The following is a 23,817-nucleotide window of genomic DNA, read 5'->3' as shown; positions in this document are numbered from 1 at the left end:
AATGACTTGATTATTAATTTTTTTTTGTTTTTTCTTCGTTTTGATTCATATATTTTCTTTTATTAATCCTTATTTTTTATTATCTTTTTTTAAAAAAAAACTTAATACAATCTCTTTCATTAAATTTATATTAATGTAGTTTGAAGGTGCTACATATGTAAATCTATGTGTATCATATATCCATATTTAGGTTATCTTATATATTGATGATGACGTGTTAAAGTGAAATAGATTTAAAAATAAAATATGATCCAATATATATATATATACTTTTAAACGTCAATATAACAGAAGGATCACATTGTTTTTTTTTACAAAAATTAAAAATAAATTAAACAAGAAATAAATATAAAAATCAAAACGTAAAATATAAATTAAATTACTAATTAATCATAAATAAATTGGCGATAATGATTATTACTTATCAATTGACCTTCAATTTCATGTTCGAACCTACTATTCTGCTTTTCTTCGACACAGGAATATTAGTGCACTTGATTATTTATTCCTTTGGTACCCCAAACGAAAACAACATAGTTGATACCCATTGGAGAATTTCAGAATCTAATCATTTTGGTATCCATTGAATTTGACATATTTTTCCAAGTGTTCAAGGTACTTCCGCTATTGATCGTTTGCATAGTAACGAAGCAAAATAAGGGAAGAAAAAACACAGAAGATCCTAGATAATGATTACATAATATATATAGATGCAAATGTTGGAGCAACCAAGAAAACAAAAATATATTGAATTATAATTTTAGTATCATTTTTCTGTTAAGGTTTTGAGTCAAAAAAAATTGTAATTTTGATCAAATTTATTTTAATTAACATATAGAAAAAAAATACATATTTGCTAAATTTTTTAAAACAACAATTTTAAACACAGACAACAAAAAGAGAATCAGATGGCAAGAAAAAAAAAAAACAGAACGTATCAATAAAGACGTTGTAAAAAATAAGTTAAGAAAATAGAGAAAATGAGTCACACATTCACCATGTAAATGTTGTCCTAAATAATACTTTGTAGCATGTTCGTAATTTTTTATGATAACAACCTCAAAACTTATGTTTAAAGTGATTTTTTATTAATTTAAAAGGTCAAAGTCTTTATCTTCTTTCTATCTATTGTTCAAATTCCAAAGTAAGAACTAGAAGAAATTTTTTCTTTTATATATATAAAACGAGAAAATGTTAAAATATAGAAAATTAGTATAGGAGGATACAAAATAAAAACAATTAGCTATAAAAGGATTGGAATTTTAAGTCAAGTGCACTCTACTTTATCCAAATTTTGGCATTTGTATTCAATCTTATAGTTTTAAATAGTCATGAAATTGTTTAAAAGAGAAATTTAAATTAAAAAATGTTAATAATAAGATTCCTTAAAAAATCCATAATAAAATAAAAGTGGTTGATGTTAAAATAGTGTTTTTCTACGCTTCCTAGTTCCAAGTTCCAATCATGATTCGTGACGGGAACCTGTGTTGTGTGAAGTGCATACTTGCAACTTTTGTCTTCTCTCTGTAGATTAATCTACAAGCTATAACCCCTCTTCACCAGAATTTAGATTAGCCGTTATTATTAATCACAAATCACGTGATATAGCAACATAGCATAGCCCCTTTATATTAATTTAGATCCTACACAGAGTACTGCTACTTCTACATTGCAACCAAAACAACTCCATCATCATTTTCAATTCATCACCATGAAACAGAACACCAATGACGACAACAACAACAACAATGGTTGCAATGATGAAGAAAACATAGTAAATGTTCCTTTCTCTTGGGAACACAAGCCTGGTCTCTCTAAAGTCACTGCTCATGGCCACAATGGCTCTGGCTTGGTGCTTCAGCCTCCTCCATGTTCATCATCAGATCATAGACACAAAGTGGAGGAGGAGTCTCAGATTCTGTGTGCAGTTCAGACCTCGCTCAGAATCAGCTCCTTTAGGATGGAGACTCAGAAGGAGGAAGACCCTTTTGTTGAAGCTTACAAGAAATGCACTCAAAGCCCCTTTATACATCAGCACAGCAATAGGGTCCAAAAGAACCTTAGATCTTGGCCTACCATAAGGAAGTATGTCAACATTCTTTCTTGCAAGCACTCCAACGATGTTTTGTAGTCGCAAATAATAATGCCTATATGGAAGTTCGGATGATGATGATATCTTCAATTCTTTGTTTACAAAAACTCTGTCATATCTAGTCAGACAAGGTGGTCGGCTACATTAATCACATGATGTCAGGAATGTTATATGCTATGAGATCTCTCTTCACAACACCTTCTCCAAACTCTTTCTTTATGCCATTTAGGCTTTTAATGTTTTGTTTAATGTAATTTTCTTTGTCTGGAGGAGGGGGAGTCTTTTTGTAAGTATCATATATGACAATTGAAGTGCCTTAGTTTAGTTTTATATATATATATAGAAAAGGATTGGTGGAAATAAAACAAGAAAGCAAGAGCATAGTGCCTGACTAGTTTATAATTTTCTATAACCTGATTCATGTTACATGACTCAAAAACAGATTGTCCCCTTTTATCTGATTCAGAACCTTGGCCTGCTATGAGCTTTTTTATGCATTTGCTTCTGACAGCATGCACATAGTATATTTTATAGAGACAGTTTTGTTCAAGATACATAAGCTTGTGAGTGATGCAACTGTATAACCACGATTTTAAGTTGAAATCATTGATTAATTGGATGAGTTTTGCGTCTGCTAAGCTACACACTCATTGGTCTAGCTTGTGCAATTTGATGCTTTTTGAAAGCAATGTTTTGAGCTAATCTAGTACATATTATAAGTGGGGGTGAGGACAGAGGAGGAACAAGTCAACCATCATAGGTTTGTCTTATACTCTTGTATCTCCTTGCTATTGTCTTCTTCTGAGTGATGTAAAACCCGTGTGAACTTGGTCTTCTTTGCCCAACTCATGTGTCATCATTTTCCAAGTTAATTTCAAGCCACAAAACTAAAATTGTCTATGCTTACGTTTTATGTGCTTGTCCAATGTCCATTGAGACTGTGCCATCAGACACACTGTGATGGAAGTGGACCAAAAAAATCTATATATAAATTATGATGGCATAATCATAGAATAACACTTCCACCACCACCTCAGGTCCTCAAGCCACACATAAGTATAAGGGTCTTGTCATTATTCCATTACCAAAAACTGAGAGAATGAGTCAACCAAAGGATCATTCAGCGAGAAAGGTAGCATTCTCATGGGAAAATGAGCCTGGTGTCTCCAAAGTAACAAGTACTCCTCCCGCTGAAACTCTCATCCCAAAAGAGCAAGAGTTTTTGGCCAAGCTGCCACCCCCTCCTTGTACACCAGAAGAAGCCACTCTCAAAAACCATGTTCATAATTTCCAAATTCCACTTCCTCCTTGTGCTTTTCAGCCTCCTTTTTACAGAACTTCCTCCAAAAGGGGTCTCTGGGTTCAGGACAAAGACCCTTTTCTAGCAGCTTTCAAAGAGTGCACCAAGAATCAGAAAAGTGCCAAGGTGAACAAAAAGTTTATCAAAGATGGAATCCAGTCAAGGGTAAGGAAGAGCATGTCCTTTTTCTCATGTACCAGATCTTGCACTGTTCATGACACCAATTTGCTAAGGATCTCTCACCTAGATGATGATTGATATGCTGTAAGTTGTAACCTCTTAATCTGGTGTTCTATTGGGGTGATTTCTGCAGAACTTACTAGTCAAGGTATAGTATAATAGATGTGTGAAGAATAATCAAAGTGACAATATTTCTGCTGCTGTTATGTATGCTTTCTGTATGGTTTTTTGCTGAATCTTATGCTATCGATAGCTATTGTTGACTGGAAAATCAAAGGCAGTAGTAAATGTATGACTTTGCAAAAAGGCTAGTTATTTCTAAATACTGTTATGTTGTAGGCATACCTTATTTTAAAAATTTATTTATGAAACTTGTTTAGGTGTAGTTGATAACCTGCTATGGCTTATTTTACAGTTCATGTAATTTTGCTTTTATCTGTGTAGGAATTGAACAGGTTTGAGAACTTCATATTGGGCTAGTTTTAATTCATGAGAGATGTTATGTTAATTCAGTGATAGGTTATTTCTTCAATGGTTAGTATTGTAGATAAAGTATATGATTATTGATATATTGACCAGAAGAAGTTATTGGAATAGATGACAATTAATACAGGGTAAGAGAAGATATTTAAATATTCAAATCATAACCCACAAAAAAATTCCTTTTTTTTTAATAAACTTGTCAATATAAGTGTAAATCATTTAAGTGTCACTTCATTGTTTAATTAAAATTTTGAGAAAATTATTTTGCATTTATTTTTTTAATAAAAAGCTATTGAAATTAGTGTGGAGAAAACGGTTAATGAATGAGTTAATCGTTTATAAATAAACATAGTATTTTGGTGAAATATTGTTTCGTCATACATTTAACTAAATAATCTTTTTCTATTAGAACGTCAATCTGAGTCATTTTCAAAGTAAGAAATTATGATGGCAATTTTTATTCTAAAAATTGAAAACTTTTGATAAGGATAAACTAAAATGATGTTTTTAAAATTACGACATGGCGAAAGGTACATAAAAAAATCATATTTTACTAAAGATCTTATATATAAAAGTGTTTAATTACTTTTGAAATAATTCTCTAAAATATTATTGATATTTCTTGATATTATGTTATCCTTGAAAACGTAGTATTTTGTACGGAATTGCCTACTACTTATGTTAAATAATAGATTACACAAATTTTATCATTTTTTTATATGAATGTATATAATAGAAATATTTAATTTATAATCCAACTACGAGCACTAGATTTTCTAGCTTGGTCCACTAAGGTAACCACTATAATCACCCGAAAATTGAAGCAAAGAATGCGAACACTTTCCTTTTCCTCTTCTTCTACCGTTTCATTATTCACTTCTTTCCTTTCAACTTTATATGCTATTAATTATCCAACTCATCTTCCACGTATACTAATCCTTCTTTAATATTTTAATATAAATAAGATCAACTAAATAATAAAGTAAGTATAGAAAACGTCGATTAAAAATAATACTATTTTTATTTAATACAAGTAATATAATACTATTTTTATTTAAGTAAATGATATTATTTTTAAAATCACAATTCTATGTACTTATTAAAAATATATAATATCTGAAATTTAGAAATTTAAATATTTAAATATATTATTTATTGTAGGTGATTGAAGACCCTTCCGCCATGTTATTTATAGTCTTTAATTGAATTCAAAGCAAATGAGATATATTATCTATCAAAAACTTAATTAGGTGTTGTATATCAGGTTAAAACTAGGTTTAATTGCTTCCTTTGTCCCCAGTTTGGTTGAATTGTGTCAAATTCATCCTCATTTTTAAAAAAGTTTCATTGTCGTCCTCACGTGGTATAAAAGTGTCAATTGAATCCAAACATAGAAAAAATTTGTGTCAAAGTAGTCATTTTTCCTATATATCTGTGTCTTCCTTTCATATGTCACTTCTCTGGAGCTATGAAAAGCCTTAAATTGGATAAGGTAAAATGAATATCTGTACTTGATTGTATGAAAGGAAGACACAGAGATATAGGAAAAATGACTACTTTGACACAAATTTTTTCTATGTTTGGATTCAATTGACACTTTTACACCACGTGAGGACGACAATGAAACTTTTACACCATGTGAGGACGACAATGAAACTTTTTTAAAAATGAGGATGAATTTGACACAATTCAACCAAACTGGGACAAAGGAAGCAATTAAACCTTAAAACTATTAAATATCAAATATTATGAAGGATGAATCACTTGACCAAGTGCCAAGAACCAAACACTAAAATGTCGAATACTAAATATTATGTCTCCACACAAAGGTATGAATCATTTTGACAATCATGTTACTCACTGAGCCAAGTACCACGTACTGATGCCTTGATATGCTTGTCGAGGATATTTTCACGCTATGTAACTTAACTAGAAGAGAACATGGGTAACTTTTTACAAGTAAACTGACCATTGTGTTTGTGAACCAATAGACCCATGATTGAGGCTCAATCAAATAAGGGCTCATGGTCGGCAAACTATTTCTATAAATAATATTTTAATCATGATTTAACTTCATTTTTCACATTAATTTAAAATTTGATCAGAATCTCCAACTTGAACATTCGAAAAATCTTTTGCAGACATCTTTCAATTAGGTAGAAAAAAAAAAGGCTTAGATGACGGGTACCAAGTAGTTAAAGTCAACATGAAAGAAGACTTTACATAATATATTTCGTTTGGCAAGAACAACCTTAAATTAAATTTGATAAAAAAATTAAAAGTACATATATTATTTAAAGATTGATAAAACAAAATTAAATAATAATTCTCATACTAAAAATATATTTTAGTCTTACTTTAATAAATTAAACATATATTTTTATACGTTTGTCTAATTTGTCTACTTTTAAAAATAAACATTTTCCCTATTCCAATTATATTTTTAGAATTGACTATTTAAAAAACACTCGTTGAAGGAAGGTACTTTGTGGTGAGGAGTTTTATTTGTACATAAAAGCCAACCAGAATAAAGTCACAGCTAAATTATACAACAAAATGAAAATATCCTCATTTATTTAAACACAAATGTTAAATTTTTAAATATCTAAGATTCAATTTTTTTTCTTTGCAAACTAAGGAAAGTTGAACATCAAAACGATATGTGATGAGAGAAAAAAAAGTTTATACAATTACATGTAGAAGATCTAAAATTTGAAGCAAGTGCAAATGAACCTTAAATTTACCAATGTAAATTTTATAACAACATTTATTCTTAGCATTAGAGGGTAAAACATAATAGAATTCTTAAACAATCTTCTATACCAACTTAATAACTTTTGCAACCAATGCAACATGTAAGCACATTTAAGTATATTTGAGTAATTTTCTACACCAACAATTTTCTACATGTAAGCACATTTGAGTATATAACAACCAACGGAACATAAAGAAGCACCATAATCTCTTGGTTTGAAAATGAACCCTAAGTTCCTTTTTATCCATACCTGGTTTTAATTCACTCACATATTAGAGTGAAATAATTATAAGGATGATTTTTTTAAGAAAATGAATAATAACAATTTTAAAAATGTAGTAAGATAAAGTCTTTTAAAGTTTATTTCTAGTTATATAACACAAGGGCCGATTGAAGATGTTCTAATAATTAAAGAATTGTTCTTTTTATACATATTGGTGAGAACACGTGTATCTCCACTTTTTTTATTACGATAACAAAAAGTAAAAAGAAAATTTATTATAATTACCAACGTAACCTTTTATTCAATTTTATGAAAAAATAAGTCTATAAATAAATAATTTCAGTAATTCTATTATAGGTAATATTTTTATTGTGAAACAGTGAAATGTGTATTCACTTTTTTTTAATTAAATATAAGTAAATTTTATAATTTTATCATACATAATTGTTTTTTATTTCCTTTTTATTTTTCTATCTTTTTCTCCTCTAAAATGAAATCCAAAAATCAATTTTGTTAGTTAACTTTCCCCCTTTCTCGTAGAAACAACAGCCCTAAAATTTCTTCCCTCCTTCTCCGTCAATTCAGTCCTTCGACATCGTGAAGCATGAGCAACTATAAATTTGAGAAGCTCAAACCCGCTGCTGAGGAGGTTGAGCACGTGGTGGCGCTAATGCTTCTCCTATGAAGGTCAAAGACGGTGTTGTGATTGTCCTAAAGGTGAGATTTTTAAAATCGTACATTATAGAATTGCAAGACATTTTTTGTGTTTGAAATTGGTATTGGTTTGGGTTCTGAGATTTTCGGTGATATGAATTGGTTTTCCAGTGGTAGTTGTAATTGCACTCTTATTGTGCGTTTATCGGTTTTGGTTATTCCTATACATATTTGATTATGCGAGTTTATAGGGTATAAAAAGAGGATTATGGATAAAATATTTTGGAGAAGGGTTTTGGGTGAAGATAAAGAGTGAAAGAGATATAGAGATAGGGAGTGAAATGGGATCCATTGTTTAAATAAGTGATTTGTTTGGTGTTCCTTCACGGGTTCTTCCATTTCATAACTGAGAAACAACACTGACTGGTGCTGGTTTATGATGTTTTTAGCATAGAAATAGAAAATGGATTTAGAAAAGTCACATTGAGCGGGAAAAGATGCAATACCTCTGGTTGAGGATTTTTTGTTTTGTTTTGTTTGAGTAGCACAGTTACATATTTTATTTTCCTAGCATACTCCTCCATATTTGCTTGCATAGCACAGTTTTTATTTTTACTGTCAGAATTTGTTATTCGGATAGTCAAATTCTGACCTTCAATATTTGGTTAATGGTGGCCGGAATATTACTAGAATTCGTAAATCAATGTATTACTGTTATTTAATAATTTAAGTTAATTATTATTTTATTGTTCAAAAGTTTAATATTTAGTAGGATCAGTGTATTAATATATTTTGATTGTATTAAGTTATGTGGTTAAATTTTTTGGTATGGTTTTATTTTTTTTATTTGTGTGATTTGTTTGATTCTTTAATAATTTAATTTTTTGAAAATTATTAATAAGAACGATTTTATAAAATTATATTTTGGAATTATTATTTAAATATTGAAAATGTTAGTTGTTAATAGATATGTAGAAAAAAAAAGTAAAGGAATTACTTATACCTAGTTGTAAAGTAGTTTTAGTATATATGTGTTCATGTCCATATTTACAATTTCAACATCTAGTTGTCATTGTTGATGGTACAGTGAATATTTGACCCTATAAATAGGTTGTTCGAACAATTTAATCAACTTAGTGACACATTACTGAAATCAGTCATGACATCTAGAACGTTAAATGTGTTGGTATATTTTAATGGGCACTATGTTCACATAAGAAAACTAACTACTCTGAAACATACATTAACTCTCAAATGGTTTGGTGACCATAACAAATATAATGACTATCCTCGAAGTGAAACAAGTAATCATCAACCAATTCAACGTGTCAACACTAAAACAAAAAAAAAAAAGTTATAGAAGTTCATGTTGATATAATGACATTTATTACAACAATTTATCGAAAAACAACTCTTATGAACTTTGTTATAATTTGTTTAATAACTTTAATTTGTCACTAAACTTATATATTGAGAATGATGTACTTTGATCACTAAACTTATATATTGAGAATAATGTACTTTGATCACTAAACTTATATATTGAGAATAATGTACTTTGATCACTAAACTTATATATTGAGAATGATGTACTTTGATTTCCAAAAATGTCATGCACTTTATGTTATGATTCTTGTTCTCATATGTAACATGTATCTAATTTCATTTAATATTTCACACCACTTATCTTTTACCATTTATTTAATCTAATGTGCAAGTTACATGATCACCTAAGTGGCTGTATCAATTACATGATCATCTAAGGTAATGTGCAAGTCACATGATCACCTAAACTAATCTCGAAGCCATGGTGACTTAACTTTTCGCCCACCAATTTCAAAACACAAATATTGAAATTTTTTCTTTCCTACCACTTTGCAAAAATTCAATCATCGACCAATCTTCTTCTACCTCAACTTCAAATGGCTCCTTTCATATATGCGTGCATCTAAGACAATAGTGACATGATTACTATCATGAAAGCGGTGTTTTGTTTAGGTTTGTCAACAAAATCATAATTTGCATAGAGGTTTTCCATTGTCGTAGTTAATTTAAGCTACTGCAGAAGGCGAAGAGAGAAACAACCCATCCACCTCCACTTTCAATCCTCTAATTTAGATGTTCAACACAGATTTTTGGTAGATACGTGACTTTCACAACGACTCATATTCAAGATGATGATGACTTGGAAGAAGCCATCAACATCATAAAGGCCAACCCAAGATGCCTAGCAATTTGCTCGACCTACACCACATGTTTTTCATCTTCCTAACCCAATTATTTACTCTTTCTTACGAATATCAACTACCCTCACAAACCCAACGCATGTTTCAATCATTTGACCTTAAAACCACATATATAGAGGATGGAAAAATGACATATAATCATACACCAAACTCTTAATTAGTCCATTGACCTCACAACTTTTCCAATATTTTGCACACGACAACATAAAACCCTTGTCCCCTCCTGTTGTACCAAAAAGTGAAACATAAGGCTTACCTTCATTGTTATTAGACCCATCTAGTAAGGATGAGGATGAAATCCTAAGCCAATATACAAAATGATGCTGAAGAAAACTTAGAACCCTCTAATACAACAACAACAACCTCATATATCTCTTCCATACAATATGTCCCAACACTTGCAGTCTTATCAAGAATTTCCCCAACATCTACACTAAGAATATCCTCATGTATATGACCACCATTTGATTTTTCATGAGAAATTCGAGCATACACCTAATACATTGACCTAGGGAATGAGATTCCAACCAAAGGAACAAGTTATAAATGCTCTAAACACATTTCACATCACAAACCATTGCACATACAAAATCACAATCTCCAACACAACAAGGTTGATGGTGCAATGTGTCCACCAGTAGTGTCTATGGAAGTGTCAAGTCATCTTTCGTATAAGAGATCATGTATGAGAAATAAGAAGAATTAAAGGTGCTCATACATGTGCCACACAACTCATTACAAAAGATCATAACAAGCTGGGATCACAAATCATTTCTCAACACATTTTTGAGATGGTCAAATATGATTCATTCACACCAATTGCAACAATCATTGCTTCCATCGAGACCTTCAATGGGCTATACTACATTGTACACAAAGGCTTGCTTGACGAATTAACAAACAATTGAACATGTGTATGAAACCTGAGAAGAATCATTCAACAAATTGTCATGGCAATTTCAAGCAATGCAAACTTTTGTTCCTAGGTTTGTGTACAAACTCAAAACTTTCAAAAGACTTTTTTGGACCTTCTAACCATGTGTTAATGGATTTTCCCGTTGCAAATCATTGGTGCAAGTGGACACGAAAAGTTCACGAGCACTTTTCTAGTGATTGTAACACAAGATAGGAGAAACAACATACTCCTTATTGCTTTTTCTATAGTTGAGGCTGAAACAACAAAAATTTATTTATTTATTCCTAAAAAACATTAGAAGACATGTTACACTTCAACAAAACATGTGCTCAATTTTGGATCGCAATAGCTCCATAAGTGTATCATTCAATAGACCAATGAGTGACTAGACTTAAGGAAATTGTATGTATGTGCATTGCATTCGACACATTACACAAAATTTCACTTGAAAGCTTAGGAATATAACTTTGAAGAAAGACCTTGTCAATATGGGTAAGCATTTAAATTTATACAATTTTATTCAATTATATGACATGTTCATTATTCTTTGTCAAATTTAATCAGTAATATTTTTTTAATTATATTTGCATCATACTTGATGATTAAGCCACAATTTAACTATTACTACAATATTTAGGGAAGCCAATATGGAAGTAGTAGTTTGGATTAGCCAAATTACAAGACAACAGTAGACACTTGCATATGATCAAGTTAGGATATGGGTGACCTAACAACTAATTTGGTTCAAGCAATCAAGCAATCAACTGAGTCCTCAAGAAGACAATAAATTTACTAATCTCCTCAATAGTATTGACCACACACACCAAATGCAATTCTTTTTTTCACAAAAAGAGAAAAACACATAAATGTAATGTTAAGTGTTGGGCATGTCTATTATGAAAATACCACCAAGGTCTATCATGATTTTAATTCAAAATCAGACACCTACAAGGTGGTTCAATTAGATAGAAATACAATAAGATTCAAAGTGGAGGAGATTGTAAACCCAAGAGAATATGTACTCTAGAAAATTTTATCTTCAGGTTAGATGAACAGTGGTGTGATAGTGGGAAGTTTCAAAAAATTCTTTTATCGTGTTCACATATCTTAGTAGCTTACAAACACTTGCTTGAACGAACGCTCATATAAGGAAATTTAGCTTAAGGAGATAGGACAAGTGCCAGGTGTGAGACCAAACACTTGCTTAGGGTGAATATTTGGTGTAAGACCGGGTGCTACTAACGGATACAAAAGAAACTGGATTATTATGCCAAGATACTATTGAAGTAGTATTTAAGAATAACTAAAATATTTCACAGCAGGATATCAAGAGAGAACTATGCTTGGTCGAAGGCTCAAGCACAGAAGTTCGAAGTGTAGACGCTTGTCCTCAACTAGGATTCTTCCCAAATGAAAGAATCCACTACTAACCAAATTCACTATAAAACCGAACGGTCAAGGATCGTTCAGTAACAAACGTACACTTTTAGGGGAAATTTCTTACCAGAATCAATATTATTCAAATTCAGTTCTTAACATATAGTTCACATCTTTCTACATTCATACCATAAACAATTTTTCATATCTCATACCATCGAATCATAGAATTTTCATACATTTCATGCATCATAACATAACACAATCATTTTTCATATCCAATCAAGTCAACGAACGTTCATGCAACACATAGTCATATAAATTAAATTAATAAGCTTCCCTTACCTCTAGTGTGAACGAGCGTACAAGATATAAGATGCGGTTTGTTTGACTAGAATTCTTCTACCCTCAACGTTCAATCAACTCTTTAAACCAAAACAAACGACAGACAAACTGGTTCAGAATGATACTATGAGCTCATGCAACCAGGAGTTGGTTTGCATGTGCCAGGAAACGAACGACTAAAGGCGAGAAAACTTACCAGTTCAGAACTCGGAACTGTTCGGTTCAGAATGAAGCTTAAGACGCTGGAAACGCTTCTACGGTGCCTAAATGGTGATCGGAGAAAAGAAAGGGTAAGATTTCTTAGAGAGAATGGAGAGTTTTCTAGTGAGAAGGGGGAGAATTTGAAAAGATCAGAGTTTGGAGGAGAAGATGCATGCAGAGAGTGGGACGTGATTTTCTAAAAACTCATTTTTGCTTAAGACGAACGTTCGCTCATCTGCTGACACCTGCATTCCACTATCTGATTTTCGAATCCTCGTTGCTTGACACCTAGCGTCCGTTCAGAGGGGTTTTGAGTGCGTTTTAATGATCGTGACAGGAGGGATTCTGGGTGCGTTTAACGAGATCTGACATAATACAATTAAATTATTAACAATTTAATATTAGATATATTGTTTTACATATTAAAAATTTTATTTCCATTTTTTTAATAATAAAGCACTACTTATTTATTAACAGTAATTTCTAATTTCATAATTTTTACTACAGTTTCTACTTACATTTCACAATTTTTTATTCTTTTTTTTTATATAATTTCTATCTTTTAACTCTGGTTTTAGTTATTTCATATTCAAATTCTATTAAATATACTTATACATTTATTTTTTAGTTTTTTATATTTGAATTCTATTAATTATACTTATACATTTATTTTTTGTTTCTTTCATATTTGAATTTTATTAAATATTTATATATTTAGTTTTTATTTCTTTCGTATTTAAATTCTATTCAATATACTTATACATTTATTTTTACTTTTTTCATATTTAAATTTTTATTTGTTTCATATACTTATGTATTTTTCATTTCTTAATTTTTATTTCCATTTCCTATTATCTGATAAATAAAAATTAAAAAATTATTTAAAAAGTATAACTTAACAAAATTCAAGCATAAATAAATATTTCCTCGTTAAGAAAGATATAATTTCTTTCTTTCCTTTTCTTTTATTTTAATAAAAATTAAAGAACCAACTCATTGATTCAGTTTTTCGGGAATGGTATACCATTACCCAAAGTGAAGGTTAGAATTCGACTTTCTGATAATCAAATTTTGATCTAAATTGAAAACTGTACATTTAAATATAGAAAACAATATAAAAAAAAATGAAACTGTGGTAATAAATAAAAAATCCAGGTTGAGTGAAACAACTCCCATGTCAGTTTGTAATGTTTTGTTCTGAATTTCAACATTTTAAAATACCGCTTTGTTTACTCCTATATTCTAGTTGTAATTGAGGCCAATGTTAATTACTGAATAGATAATTTTGAACTGCTTTAACATACGTAAGAAGAAAGAAATATAATAATTTTAAATAAAAAATAAATATGTATATGTAAAAGGTAAATGATAGTAATGAAATCAATTTTTGAAATATAAATTATAAAACATGCATTTGTTTTAATAAAATAACATTATTGTGATATTAAAAATATAATTAATATTTTATTAAATAAATTAACCGATACATTTATAGAAAGGTTCCACCTAAATTTAAGACTAAAAATGATTTAATTTAACTAAGATTATAATATTTTATATTTATTACTAGTAAAAACACATATATTTATTATCTTTTCTGTATACAAAATAATTTTCCTATTTTATCTTTTATGACATTTTAAAATGATAACATTTTGACCTTAATATCTTCTATTACATGTTTAAAGAAAAAAAGAGAAGAAAAAGTAATGGATATAAGCTGCCTCATTCACCATTGCCTGCATTTTCTGGTAGAAGAAGTTGGTAATAAGTGTGTATTTTGAATTTAGGTTAAAAAATTTATGAATTTAATTCAATGGGCGTTGAAAAATATAGTTTATTATAATTTATAATTTAATTGGAGTTTGAGTTAAATTGTGCTTATAACATGAAAAAAAGACATAAAATGCATAATATTCAATAGAAACTGAAAATTAGTGGAGTAAAAAATTATAGCACGAACAATTGTGACGGTTGGAACAGCAATGATGTCGTGACCTGAGGAGAGAACCACCGCGCACCACCACGCCAATTACCGGAATGACAACGACGTCACGAATTGCGGCAACAACGACGGCATGGCGAATAGAGAGAACGACAGTGCCTAACGAACAGAGAGAGCCATCCGCGAGGAGAGGGGGAAGACAAGAAGGAACCTAATCGCGGTGAGTTTTTATTTATTTCCATACACGAAACGACAATCAATGGTGTCGTTTCTGTTTTAAAAAAATGCCCCGCTGAACTCGCCAACTCGATTGAAAGCTTGTCATTTTGGCCGAGCTTACCGAGTTAATGACGAGCCTATCGATTTTGCTCCAAAAACGAGTCTGCTTACGACTCAACTCGGGAAACCGGTGTGTTAACGTAAACTCGTACGTTCTCACATGTTAACAGTGGAGCTTGCTAACCATGATTGTCATAGTGTTTTATTACTTCGTTTTTATGTTTGGTTCTAGGATTGGGGTTTAGGATTTTGTTCTTTGCTTCTTTCTTTTTCTGACTGCTTTTTGCTTCATTTTTTTCTAATCTTTTGGCTGGTTCTGTGTTATGATGGAGGCGATAATAAGAATATGGTGGTTGCATAATGAACTTTACAAGTTGTCTTTGAATGATTTTGTCTTTGCTCTGCAACCGCTTCGTACTGTGTCTTTTTAGAGTCTGACGATCTCAACTAAAATCAATAATGTAAAAGCTATTCAAGTTTAGTTTAAAGGTATTTGATCGATCTTTCATAAATATAAACTGTACTTCTGCTAATTGGTTTTTGGAAATATGACGAAAGTTTCAATTTATTTGGTTTTAAACTAAAATTCTTTTTTCCCTTCTCACATGCTCTTAGACAGAACAACCTTCCAAGTAGAGAATGCCGAAATTGTTCCTGATATAGACCCGGTATTTGACATCAAATTATTATGACACTTTACCTGGCTCAACTACAAAACTTTTCAATCCTACAAGGATACACCATAAACACCTTTTTTTCACTATGTGTAATGCAGTATGTTTTTAGTATTGTTTCTTTTTGTTGATTATTGGGTAATTGAACTTATGCTAGATGGTGCTCTATGGAATTGCAGACAGTAACGTTGGGAAGTAAGTTGGATTAGTGATGGTGATGTGTAATCGGTGGTTAGGAAGAACAAGGGATCGTTACTGTTACAACGGTGAGTTTCTGATCCGATGGATGACGAGTAGCAGGAGGGTCCAAGATAGGAGCAAGAAGAAGAGGGTTCACGACCTTGAAGTTGTAACTGAGAAATGGAAGATAGTCTCCAAAATCATTTACTTAATGGAGCTTTTGAAGCAAGAACCCGAAATGGTTATTCCTGTTCGCTCCCTAGAGAATCACCGCAGGCAAATCAACCTCCCTAGGCCCCACCGAATCTCTGATTTCCTCCGCAAAACCCCCAAACTCTTTGAACTCTACAAGGACCAAAAGGGGGTCCTATGGTGTGGCATGACCCCAAAAGCTGAGGACTTGATGGAACAACAACAAAGGGTCATCGAGGACCATGCTGACAAGGCTGCAGAATACGTTACAAGGTTTCTCATGATGTCAGTGGAGAAACGCCTTCCGTTGGAGAAGATTGCTCACTTTAGAAGAGATTTTGGGTTGTCCTTGGATTTTAGAGTCCATTGGGTGCACAAGTATCCTCAACATTTTAAGGTGGTGAAAACACTTGATGGGATTGAGTTTTTGGAGCTTGTGTCTTGGAATCCTGAATGGGCAATTACTGAGTTGGAGAAAAAGGCGGTGAGAGGAGCTGCTGGAAGTGGAAGTGAAAGTGAATTCCCTGGCATGCTTTCACTTCCATTCCCTTTGAAGTTTCCTTCAAATTATAAGAGGGTATATCGGTACTATGCTGAAAAGATTCAGCATTTTCAGGAGATGTCTTATTTGTCTCCCTATGCAGATGCCCGTGGACTTAAGGCTGGTTCTTTGGAGTTTGATAAAAGGGCTGTTGCTGTTATGCATGAATTGCTTAATTTCACTATTGAGAAGAGGTTGGTCACTGATCACCTTACTCACTTTCGTTGGGAGCTTGTGATGCCTCAGAAATTGATGAGGCTTCTATTGAAGCATTGTGGGATCTTCTATGTGTCAGAGAGGGGGAAGAGGTTTAGCGTGTTTTTGACTGAGGCTTATGAGGGTTCTGAGCTCATTGAGAAATGTCCCTTGGTGCTGTGGAAGGAGAAGGTTCTAGGGCTTGTGGGTTACAGAGGGAGGAAGAAGAAGTTGGAGGTTTCTAGTGAGGGGTCTGATGCGGAATGTTTTGATGATTTGGTTTCGGACCAGTGTGATTCTGAATTGGGGGAGTTGCATGTGAAGATTGATCAAACTGGTACCTTGGACTATGAGGATCCTTTACTTGGGGATGATCTTGAGATGGATGTTGGAGAGATTGCCCAAACTTATCGAAAATTTGAAAACTCATGAGGTCAGAGTGTGTTCCAATTTCAATAGAGATAGATAATTGTTTCATTTTTGAGGATTGTATTCCTTGATGTAAAATCAAACTCTTTGGAGCATGCAATTGTTTACCTTAATGCATAATATTTTGAGGGTTACTTTTGATTTTCATTGGAAGTAGATTTCAAATTGTCTGTTTGGGGTTGCTGATGTTTCATTTGGTCGAATTTGGTTCACGTTCTTGGAATTTGGTCAACCATTATTTTAGTAGTGCAATTTCAATCAACATGATAAGTTGACTTCCAGATTTAAAGTAAAAGCTGATGTGACATTATACAACACACCCACCTTATCATTCTACTGCTACATCAACTTTTGCATTAAATATTGGTTATAAGTTAACAGATAAACAAAAAATAGAAGATTAAAATTGTGAAAACCAAATTTGACAAAACAAAATATATCGGCAGTGGAGACTAAATTTGAGAAATGACTCAATAGGTAAGTATAAAGAGTGGTATTAAATATTTTCTTTAAAAAATCTGCAAAATAAGGTATTGATTATTAAGAAAATATTGGTGAACCTAGAGGGTGTATTTTATGGCATGAATATTTCACTTTATATTGTTGTTTTCCTCTAAAATATAGAGATTGATACAGTGTATTTATAGTTTGGTGCCTCAGGAGCTCAGCTACAGACCAAGTGTAATTTTCTACTGAATAGTGAGCGCTTATATGGGCAAGTTGGAAAGATAAAACAGACTGAAGAGATCTTCTTGGAGATGCTTGATGTGGAATGTGGTCAAGATCAAGTAGGGTGCATGATGCTATTTCATCTAATATATTTGTTATGTGTGCTGCAAGCTCAGTCTTTATTTGTTTACGTTGTTCTGTAGCTTTTTCTTGATGGAATTCATTTGTTAGCCATATTTAGAGTGTGTTTGGTGTGCCCTAGGTCCTTGGGCCAGTCTTGTGGGATCAGTTTTGCCGGTTTTGTTACGTGTGAGCAGCTTTGTGGTAATCTGCTAGCTATGCTATTATTTGAGAATTAGACTTTATTTTTAAGCTGTGTACGCATGGAATTGTGAAAAATCATATGAATATGTTGTTTTCAGAAAATGTGGAAGTGACAACCATTTTAACTTGTGGTTATTTACATATGGTAGATAATTTTGTGTAACTCTTTTCTAGGAAAATGTCTGTAGGCTGAGAATTTTATACAGAGTCTTAAAGAAAACTTGGAGCTTGACACCGCTGCTTACAATACCTTCATCAAAGTCATGCTTGAAGCAAATCAATATTAAGTATCTTGCATGAACAGGATAGATATAATGAAACAGGAGGTTTGCAGGCAAATTGAATTTTGCGTCCAGTATATTTTATTTAAAAAATTCCTCTGGTGTTGTTCCATCAGTTGAAACATCCAGCACAATGATAAGGTTATAGTTTTGATAGGTTATTTGTTATGTAATATCAATTTCATATCTATCTTTTGGTTACTGTTTTTAAGACAATGTTAAACTGATGATACAGTAGTGTCTATTAACAAGATCGAAAGTTGGATAGAGCAGTGGAGATAGTCAACAAAGCTAGCTCACTTGGTGTTTAGCTGGATGAAAAATCATACACGAATTTGAGTGGCTACTAGGGGAAAACTGATATTGTGTCTTTTTACCTTAACCTAGATGAACTGTTATAATTATAATTCAACATTGTATCCGGCTGGAATTCATATGCCAATTTTTCTTCATTAGTATTTGATATGAATGTATTTTTCGATATGACATGAGATTAGCACATCGATATTATCAAATCTGTATGATTATTAATTTGTTTTCTTTCTCATGCGCAGTTTTCCTAGAATTTTGCAATTGTAATAATTTTATTTTGTAGGTATGATGCTCGATGCTTCGGAGTCAGTGTAATGCAGGAAGAAGGTATAGAACCTCGAAAGGTGAATTTGATTTTGTTTTACCACATTTTCATCCCAAAATCTCCAGTTCTTGTCATTTTTTTATTTATTTCATGTTTATGATCTCTTTGCTCATTAACTTCTATACTGCTCTAAAGAAACTTCGGTTTTAGGATTATGTATAATTTATGTGAATTTTAGTCAGATCCTGGTAATGGTTATTTGTAGTTCATTGGTTCTGCATTATCATATTTCCTACATAGGACAAACATCAAATATTTTGCATTTCTGGCATCATTTAGTTTGTAATTGTTGAATAACGCTTTAGTACTAATTATTTGCCTTTGCTTGGGAATACAGGTCAGTTGCAATATCATGATCAACGTATAGGCCAATGCTCGAGTTCTTATCGAAACAGAAAATATCTAATTTGTAAACCTGGAGAAAACCTTACATGCTATACATAGGAAAGGCATTCCACCATCTTGTGTCCATTTTAATATTTTACTCCACGCTTTCACAAAAGCTAGGTTGATGAAGCCAAGAGGGTTTACGAGGAGCTATCAACTTTTGGTATAGTTCCTGACCTTGTATGTTATCGTACCATCCTGAAATGTGGATATGTGGAAAGAAGGAATGAACTATTTTGAAAGTATACGTGAGTTAACAAAAGGCGAAAGGTTCATCATGAGTAGAGCTGTCAAATGAGCCCCTTTAATAAGATTTGGCCCTAGCCCATGTGGGTTGGGGCCAAAAAAGCCCACAGGGCCAAAAAAACTCTTTATTAAAAAAGCCCACAGGGCTAAAAACCCCTAAAGCCCTATAGGCCAGGGCCAGCCCGTGGGCTTTCCTTTTTACAAAATTTAACGTCTAAAAACATAATATCATCATACAAGTAATCACAAATCATATGTATTTTTTATCCAGCTTTCATTTTATCTTTGTTAGTAATAACTTATAACCATAATTGATTCATGTATAATTATATTTTTTACCAATAAAATTAATTTTCTACTTCATAACTGTTTCTATATTAATTAGTTTAATAATAATGCTTTTATACAATTATTCCTTAATTTCCAAATTTTGTTTTGATAATTTTTCATCTTAATTTTGGTTTGTAAATTTGACGGTTCAGAGATATCCACATAAAATAGGTTTAAAAGTTAAAAAATTTAATTTAATATGTAAAATTTTGATGGACTAACGAATTTATTTATAGATGGTAATCTATTTTATCACTAGTTTAAATCAATATCATTCGATTAAGATTTGTGATCAAAATTACATTATTTTTAATTGGTGTAAAACATGTTAAAATTTTGACTTAATAACTTTTTAACAAAGTTATATAATTCTTTTAAAAAAAAATTAATATTTATTATTTACAAAGTTATATAATTTCCAAATTTAATAAAATTAATATTTATTATTTACAAAGTTATATAATTCTTTTAAAAAAAAATTTATGAAACGTATTATTTAGTCATTTACATCAATTTATATATTTTTATGTCTTTTTCATATATTTTATATTATATTCATTTGTCTTTTTTATTAGTTTCTTATTAAGAGACATTGATGTAATTTATTTATTATTATAATTTTTATAATTTTTATTTATTTTATATGTTAATAATTAAATACAATAATAATTTTAATTTTAGTATTATAAATTATAACATTATATTTATTTAAAAATATTGTATCTATTATTTAATTATTTTTTATTACAATCGGCTCAATTATGATAAATAATTCAATAAAAACGATCTTTGTTGGATAAAGATAAGTATGATTTTAAAATATTAATTTAATCTAAAAGGTTAGAAAAAAAAATATTATTTTATAACCACTAGGATTACATCTAGATCTTGTATACTAACATATATGATATTTATAAGAATTTTGCCTAACAAGGATTTTCACTAAAAAGTTAGTTCTTTTATTACGTGAAATTAATTTTAAACTTTACAAAGTTTGTGGTTTAATTTTTTAATGTATATATATCTATACAAAACATTCAACAAAAGAATTTTATATGACAAACTATAAAAAATAAAAATTTTACACCGATATTAAAAATTTATCCAATCAGTAGATTTGAATTTAAAATCTATCCATAATTAATATTTCAAATATTTATATAGATATTAGAATTCGATTATTGAAAAATCGAATTTTCAACTGTTACTTTTATAATTTATTTTTTGAAATATTTTTCATTTTCTTTTAAATAAAAATAATAATAAAAATTTTCTTTTTTAAGTTTCCAAAATAATAAAATTATATATTTAAAATATACTTATAATTAAAAAATCATTTTAAGTTTTAATAAAATCAATATTTATACATTTATATTTAATTAAAAAGATATTAAATATCATGTAAATTTTGAAAATTATTGAACTTGTAAAGTAAATAAAAGAAATAACTAAAAAAACACTAAAAGTGAATTAATTTAGTTTGGGGGCTAGCCCCATCCTAACCCTACCCCAGCCCACTTTATGTGGGGCTTTAGGGGTTGGGGCTTTTAAAAAGCCCCCTATTAAGGGGGTTAGAAAATTGGGGCTTGATTTTAGAAGGGGTTAGGGGCTAGGGGCTCAAATGACACCTCTAATCATGAGTGACGCTGCGCACTCTTAAAAATCTGCCGAAAACCAATGTAAAGTCAAAAGCTAAGGAAATATTAATTTCAACGAACAATGGGATGCCATTCCTTAAGAAACTTGAGGTTGGATTAGGAGAGTGAAAACTCCATGAGATACTTGTGTATTTGAGAAGAATTATGATGGTGGAACAAACTAATCAACCTGGCAATGGTTATGGTGGATGCTGCATGTATGCTGTGGATGGCACGATGATTGGGCTCGTGGCTCAGACATGGAGAATAATGTTATAATAGAATATGTGTTCATTATGTTAAACTCGGTTTGAATCCCTAAAATTAAGAATGAGAAAAATTAATTGAAGTGCATTGAATTACTAATTAATTGTATTATATTATACTAAAAAATTTTAACTGTTTAAATTAAAAATTGAATTGTACTATTTTATAGATTAGTTTTAAAAAACAAAACTTTTAAAGTTGTAGTTTAGTTAATTACTCATTGACTTGGTCAAATTGGGTTCGTTTTTTTTTAAGAGTCGACTTGGTTGAATTTGGGTTAAGATCTACTTAATCGAGTTTCAATAGTTGATGTTTAGGTCAAATTTTGGTTGGAGTTGACTCGGTTGAATTTCGATCGGAGTTGACTTGGTTGAATTTAATCGATTTTTTTTTGGAATTGACTTGATCGAGTTTTGGTCGTAGCAGTTTCGGTTTAATTTGACCAATTTTCTGTTGTGGTTATGGATGAATTCAGACAATTTTCAATTGGAGTTGACTTAGCTGAATTCGGTCGAATTTTGATCTGGATTAACCAATCGAGTTTGGACTGTGAACTTATTGGTCAAAAAAAGTTGAATTTTAGTCTGAGTTGTTTAAAAATTATTCATTCATTGTCTGTTTTAACTTTTGGTTTGACTCAGCTCGTGTCAACCTTACTAATAGAAAATGTTGAATTTCACTATGAACAACTTACCACAACTTATAAAGTTGACATCCCAAAACATTTACTATTCCATATTAATATTATTCATATTAATATCTATGATTATTCCATATTAACATTTCATCAATAAACTTATTGGCTGCAAATTTTTTTTCTCACAATTACATTTTTCATTTTCTCAGATAAGAGGTGCAATTAGAAGGTTCAAAATAAATTATTTGATATTTTCAAGAAAAAGGAAAACTGATTTCATTTTAGTTTATGTCAATTAATTAATTACAAATTTCAAAACTCTGATTGATGTTTGCACATTTAGTTGGCAATGGAATGTGCTTTTATATTAAAAGCCCTAATATGTTGTTTTTGTCCTAAACTCTTACTCAATGATTGAGAATTTTTATAGTTGTTTTTAAGAAATGTAAAGCAATGATTTTAAAGAATGTCTTAAAAGAGTTTTTTAAGTGTATTATGGTTACTTCTTTCCACGCCTCATAAAAGGAAAGAAAACAAAGTGCATTGGTTTGGTGATGAATGAAATAAAGGAGAGTGCATTGGCCTTCTTTGCATTAAAATTTACTCGAGCACATGCATGCAAACCACTTTGGCTTGCTAAAAGACGAGGTTGCTAAATTCTCTTCCTTTTGCTTCTTTAAATTAGTCATATTACACTGAAACGGCATAGAAAGGGTCGCATGTTATCTTCCACTCACAACCCCTTTAATATTTTCCTCATTCTTCAAGGGAACCAACTTCCAACCAAACCAAAACCTGTCCCTAGTTAGCTATAGAATCAAAACTGCCCAAGAATATTCCCTTCGTTTTTATTTCTATTTTATCTTTTCCAATTTCTTTTAATAAAAGTGGATTTAAGTTTAACTTATTTAAAACTAAATATTTGTGGATAGTCTAATAACGGTATGATAAGTTATATAATTTTTTGTTAGGATAACTCTGATACTATATTAAAAAATGAGTGTTATGATTGTCTTACTTATAAATTACAAATTGATTTTATCTCTATTTGATATGTATTTTGATTTTAAGTTCGTTGAGATAACCTTGTTAGGGTTAGTTACCGCATTCGAGATATTATTTACTTTGAAGTTTGATACTTTTGTCATGATATTGTATATTTTGGAGTATAAAATTTCTCTCATGGTTTTGTTTT

The 23,817-nt window shown here is 30.8% G+C and overlaps 2 protein-coding genes across 9 annotated transcripts; both read left to right on the top strand.

Annotated features, from left to right (window-relative positions):
- The first annotated feature begins 3,102 nt into the window (after positions 1-3,102).
- LOC124837513 (uncharacterized) lies at positions 3,103-4,104 on the top strand. The gene has a single exon (XM_047312893.2). The coding sequence runs from the start codon at positions 3,192-3,194 to the stop codon at positions 3,648-3,650; it is 459 nt and encodes a 152-aa protein (XP_047168849.1). The 5' UTR covers positions 3,103-3,191; the 3' UTR covers positions 3,651-4,104.
- A 3,440-nt stretch (positions 4,105-7,544) lies between these two features.
- Positions 7,545-19,811, top strand: LOC124837512 (Ubiquitin carboxyl-terminal hydrolase family protein). 8 transcript variants are annotated; one of them, XR_007028747.2, is made up of 5 exons: positions 7,545-7,750; positions 15,850-17,211; positions 17,855-17,995; positions 19,077-19,137; positions 19,456-19,810. XR_007028747.2 is itself a non-coding variant. In XM_088099220.1 (3 exons), exon 2 carries the CDS (start codon positions 15,882-15,884, stop codon positions 17,208-17,210), a length of 1,329 nt encoding a protein of 442 aa, XP_087955346.1. In that variant the 5' UTR covers positions 14,406-14,937; positions 15,850-15,881; the 3' UTR covers position 17,211; positions 17,855-19,052. The 8 variants fall into 8 exon arrangements, 2 of the variants coding, with proteins under 2 accessions (XP_047168846.2, XP_087955346.1); XR_015782281.1 differs by lacking the exon at positions 7,545-7,750 and adding an exon at positions 14,371-14,937 and having other exon boundaries at positions 17,868-17,995; positions 19,456-19,811; XR_015782278.1 differs by lacking the exon at positions 7,545-7,750 and adding an exon at positions 14,377-14,937 and having other exon boundaries at positions 15,828-17,211.
- The last annotated feature ends 4,006 nt before the right edge of the window (positions 19,812-23,817 follow it).

Source organism: Vigna umbellata, chromosome 1 (genome assembly GCF_029865625.1).
Source record: "Vigna umbellata cultivar VRB3 chromosome 1, Vumbellata_1.0, whole genome shotgun sequence".
Classification (NCBI taxonomy): domain Eukaryota; kingdom Viridiplantae; phylum Streptophyta; class Magnoliopsida; order Fabales; family Fabaceae; genus Vigna; species Vigna umbellata.
The sequence above is the reverse complement of the archived record's forward strand: the minus strand, read 5'-3'. Positions and strand labels throughout refer to the sequence as shown.

Coding starts and splice junctions, on each gene's coding strand:
- LOC124837513 (XM_047312893.2), top strand. CDS start 3,192: ATGAGTCAACCAAAGGATCATTCAGCGAGAAAGGTAGCATTCTCATGG.
- LOC124837512 (XM_088099220.1), top strand. CDS start 15,882: ATGGTGATGTGTAATCGGTGGTTAGGAAGAACAAGGGATCGTTACTGT.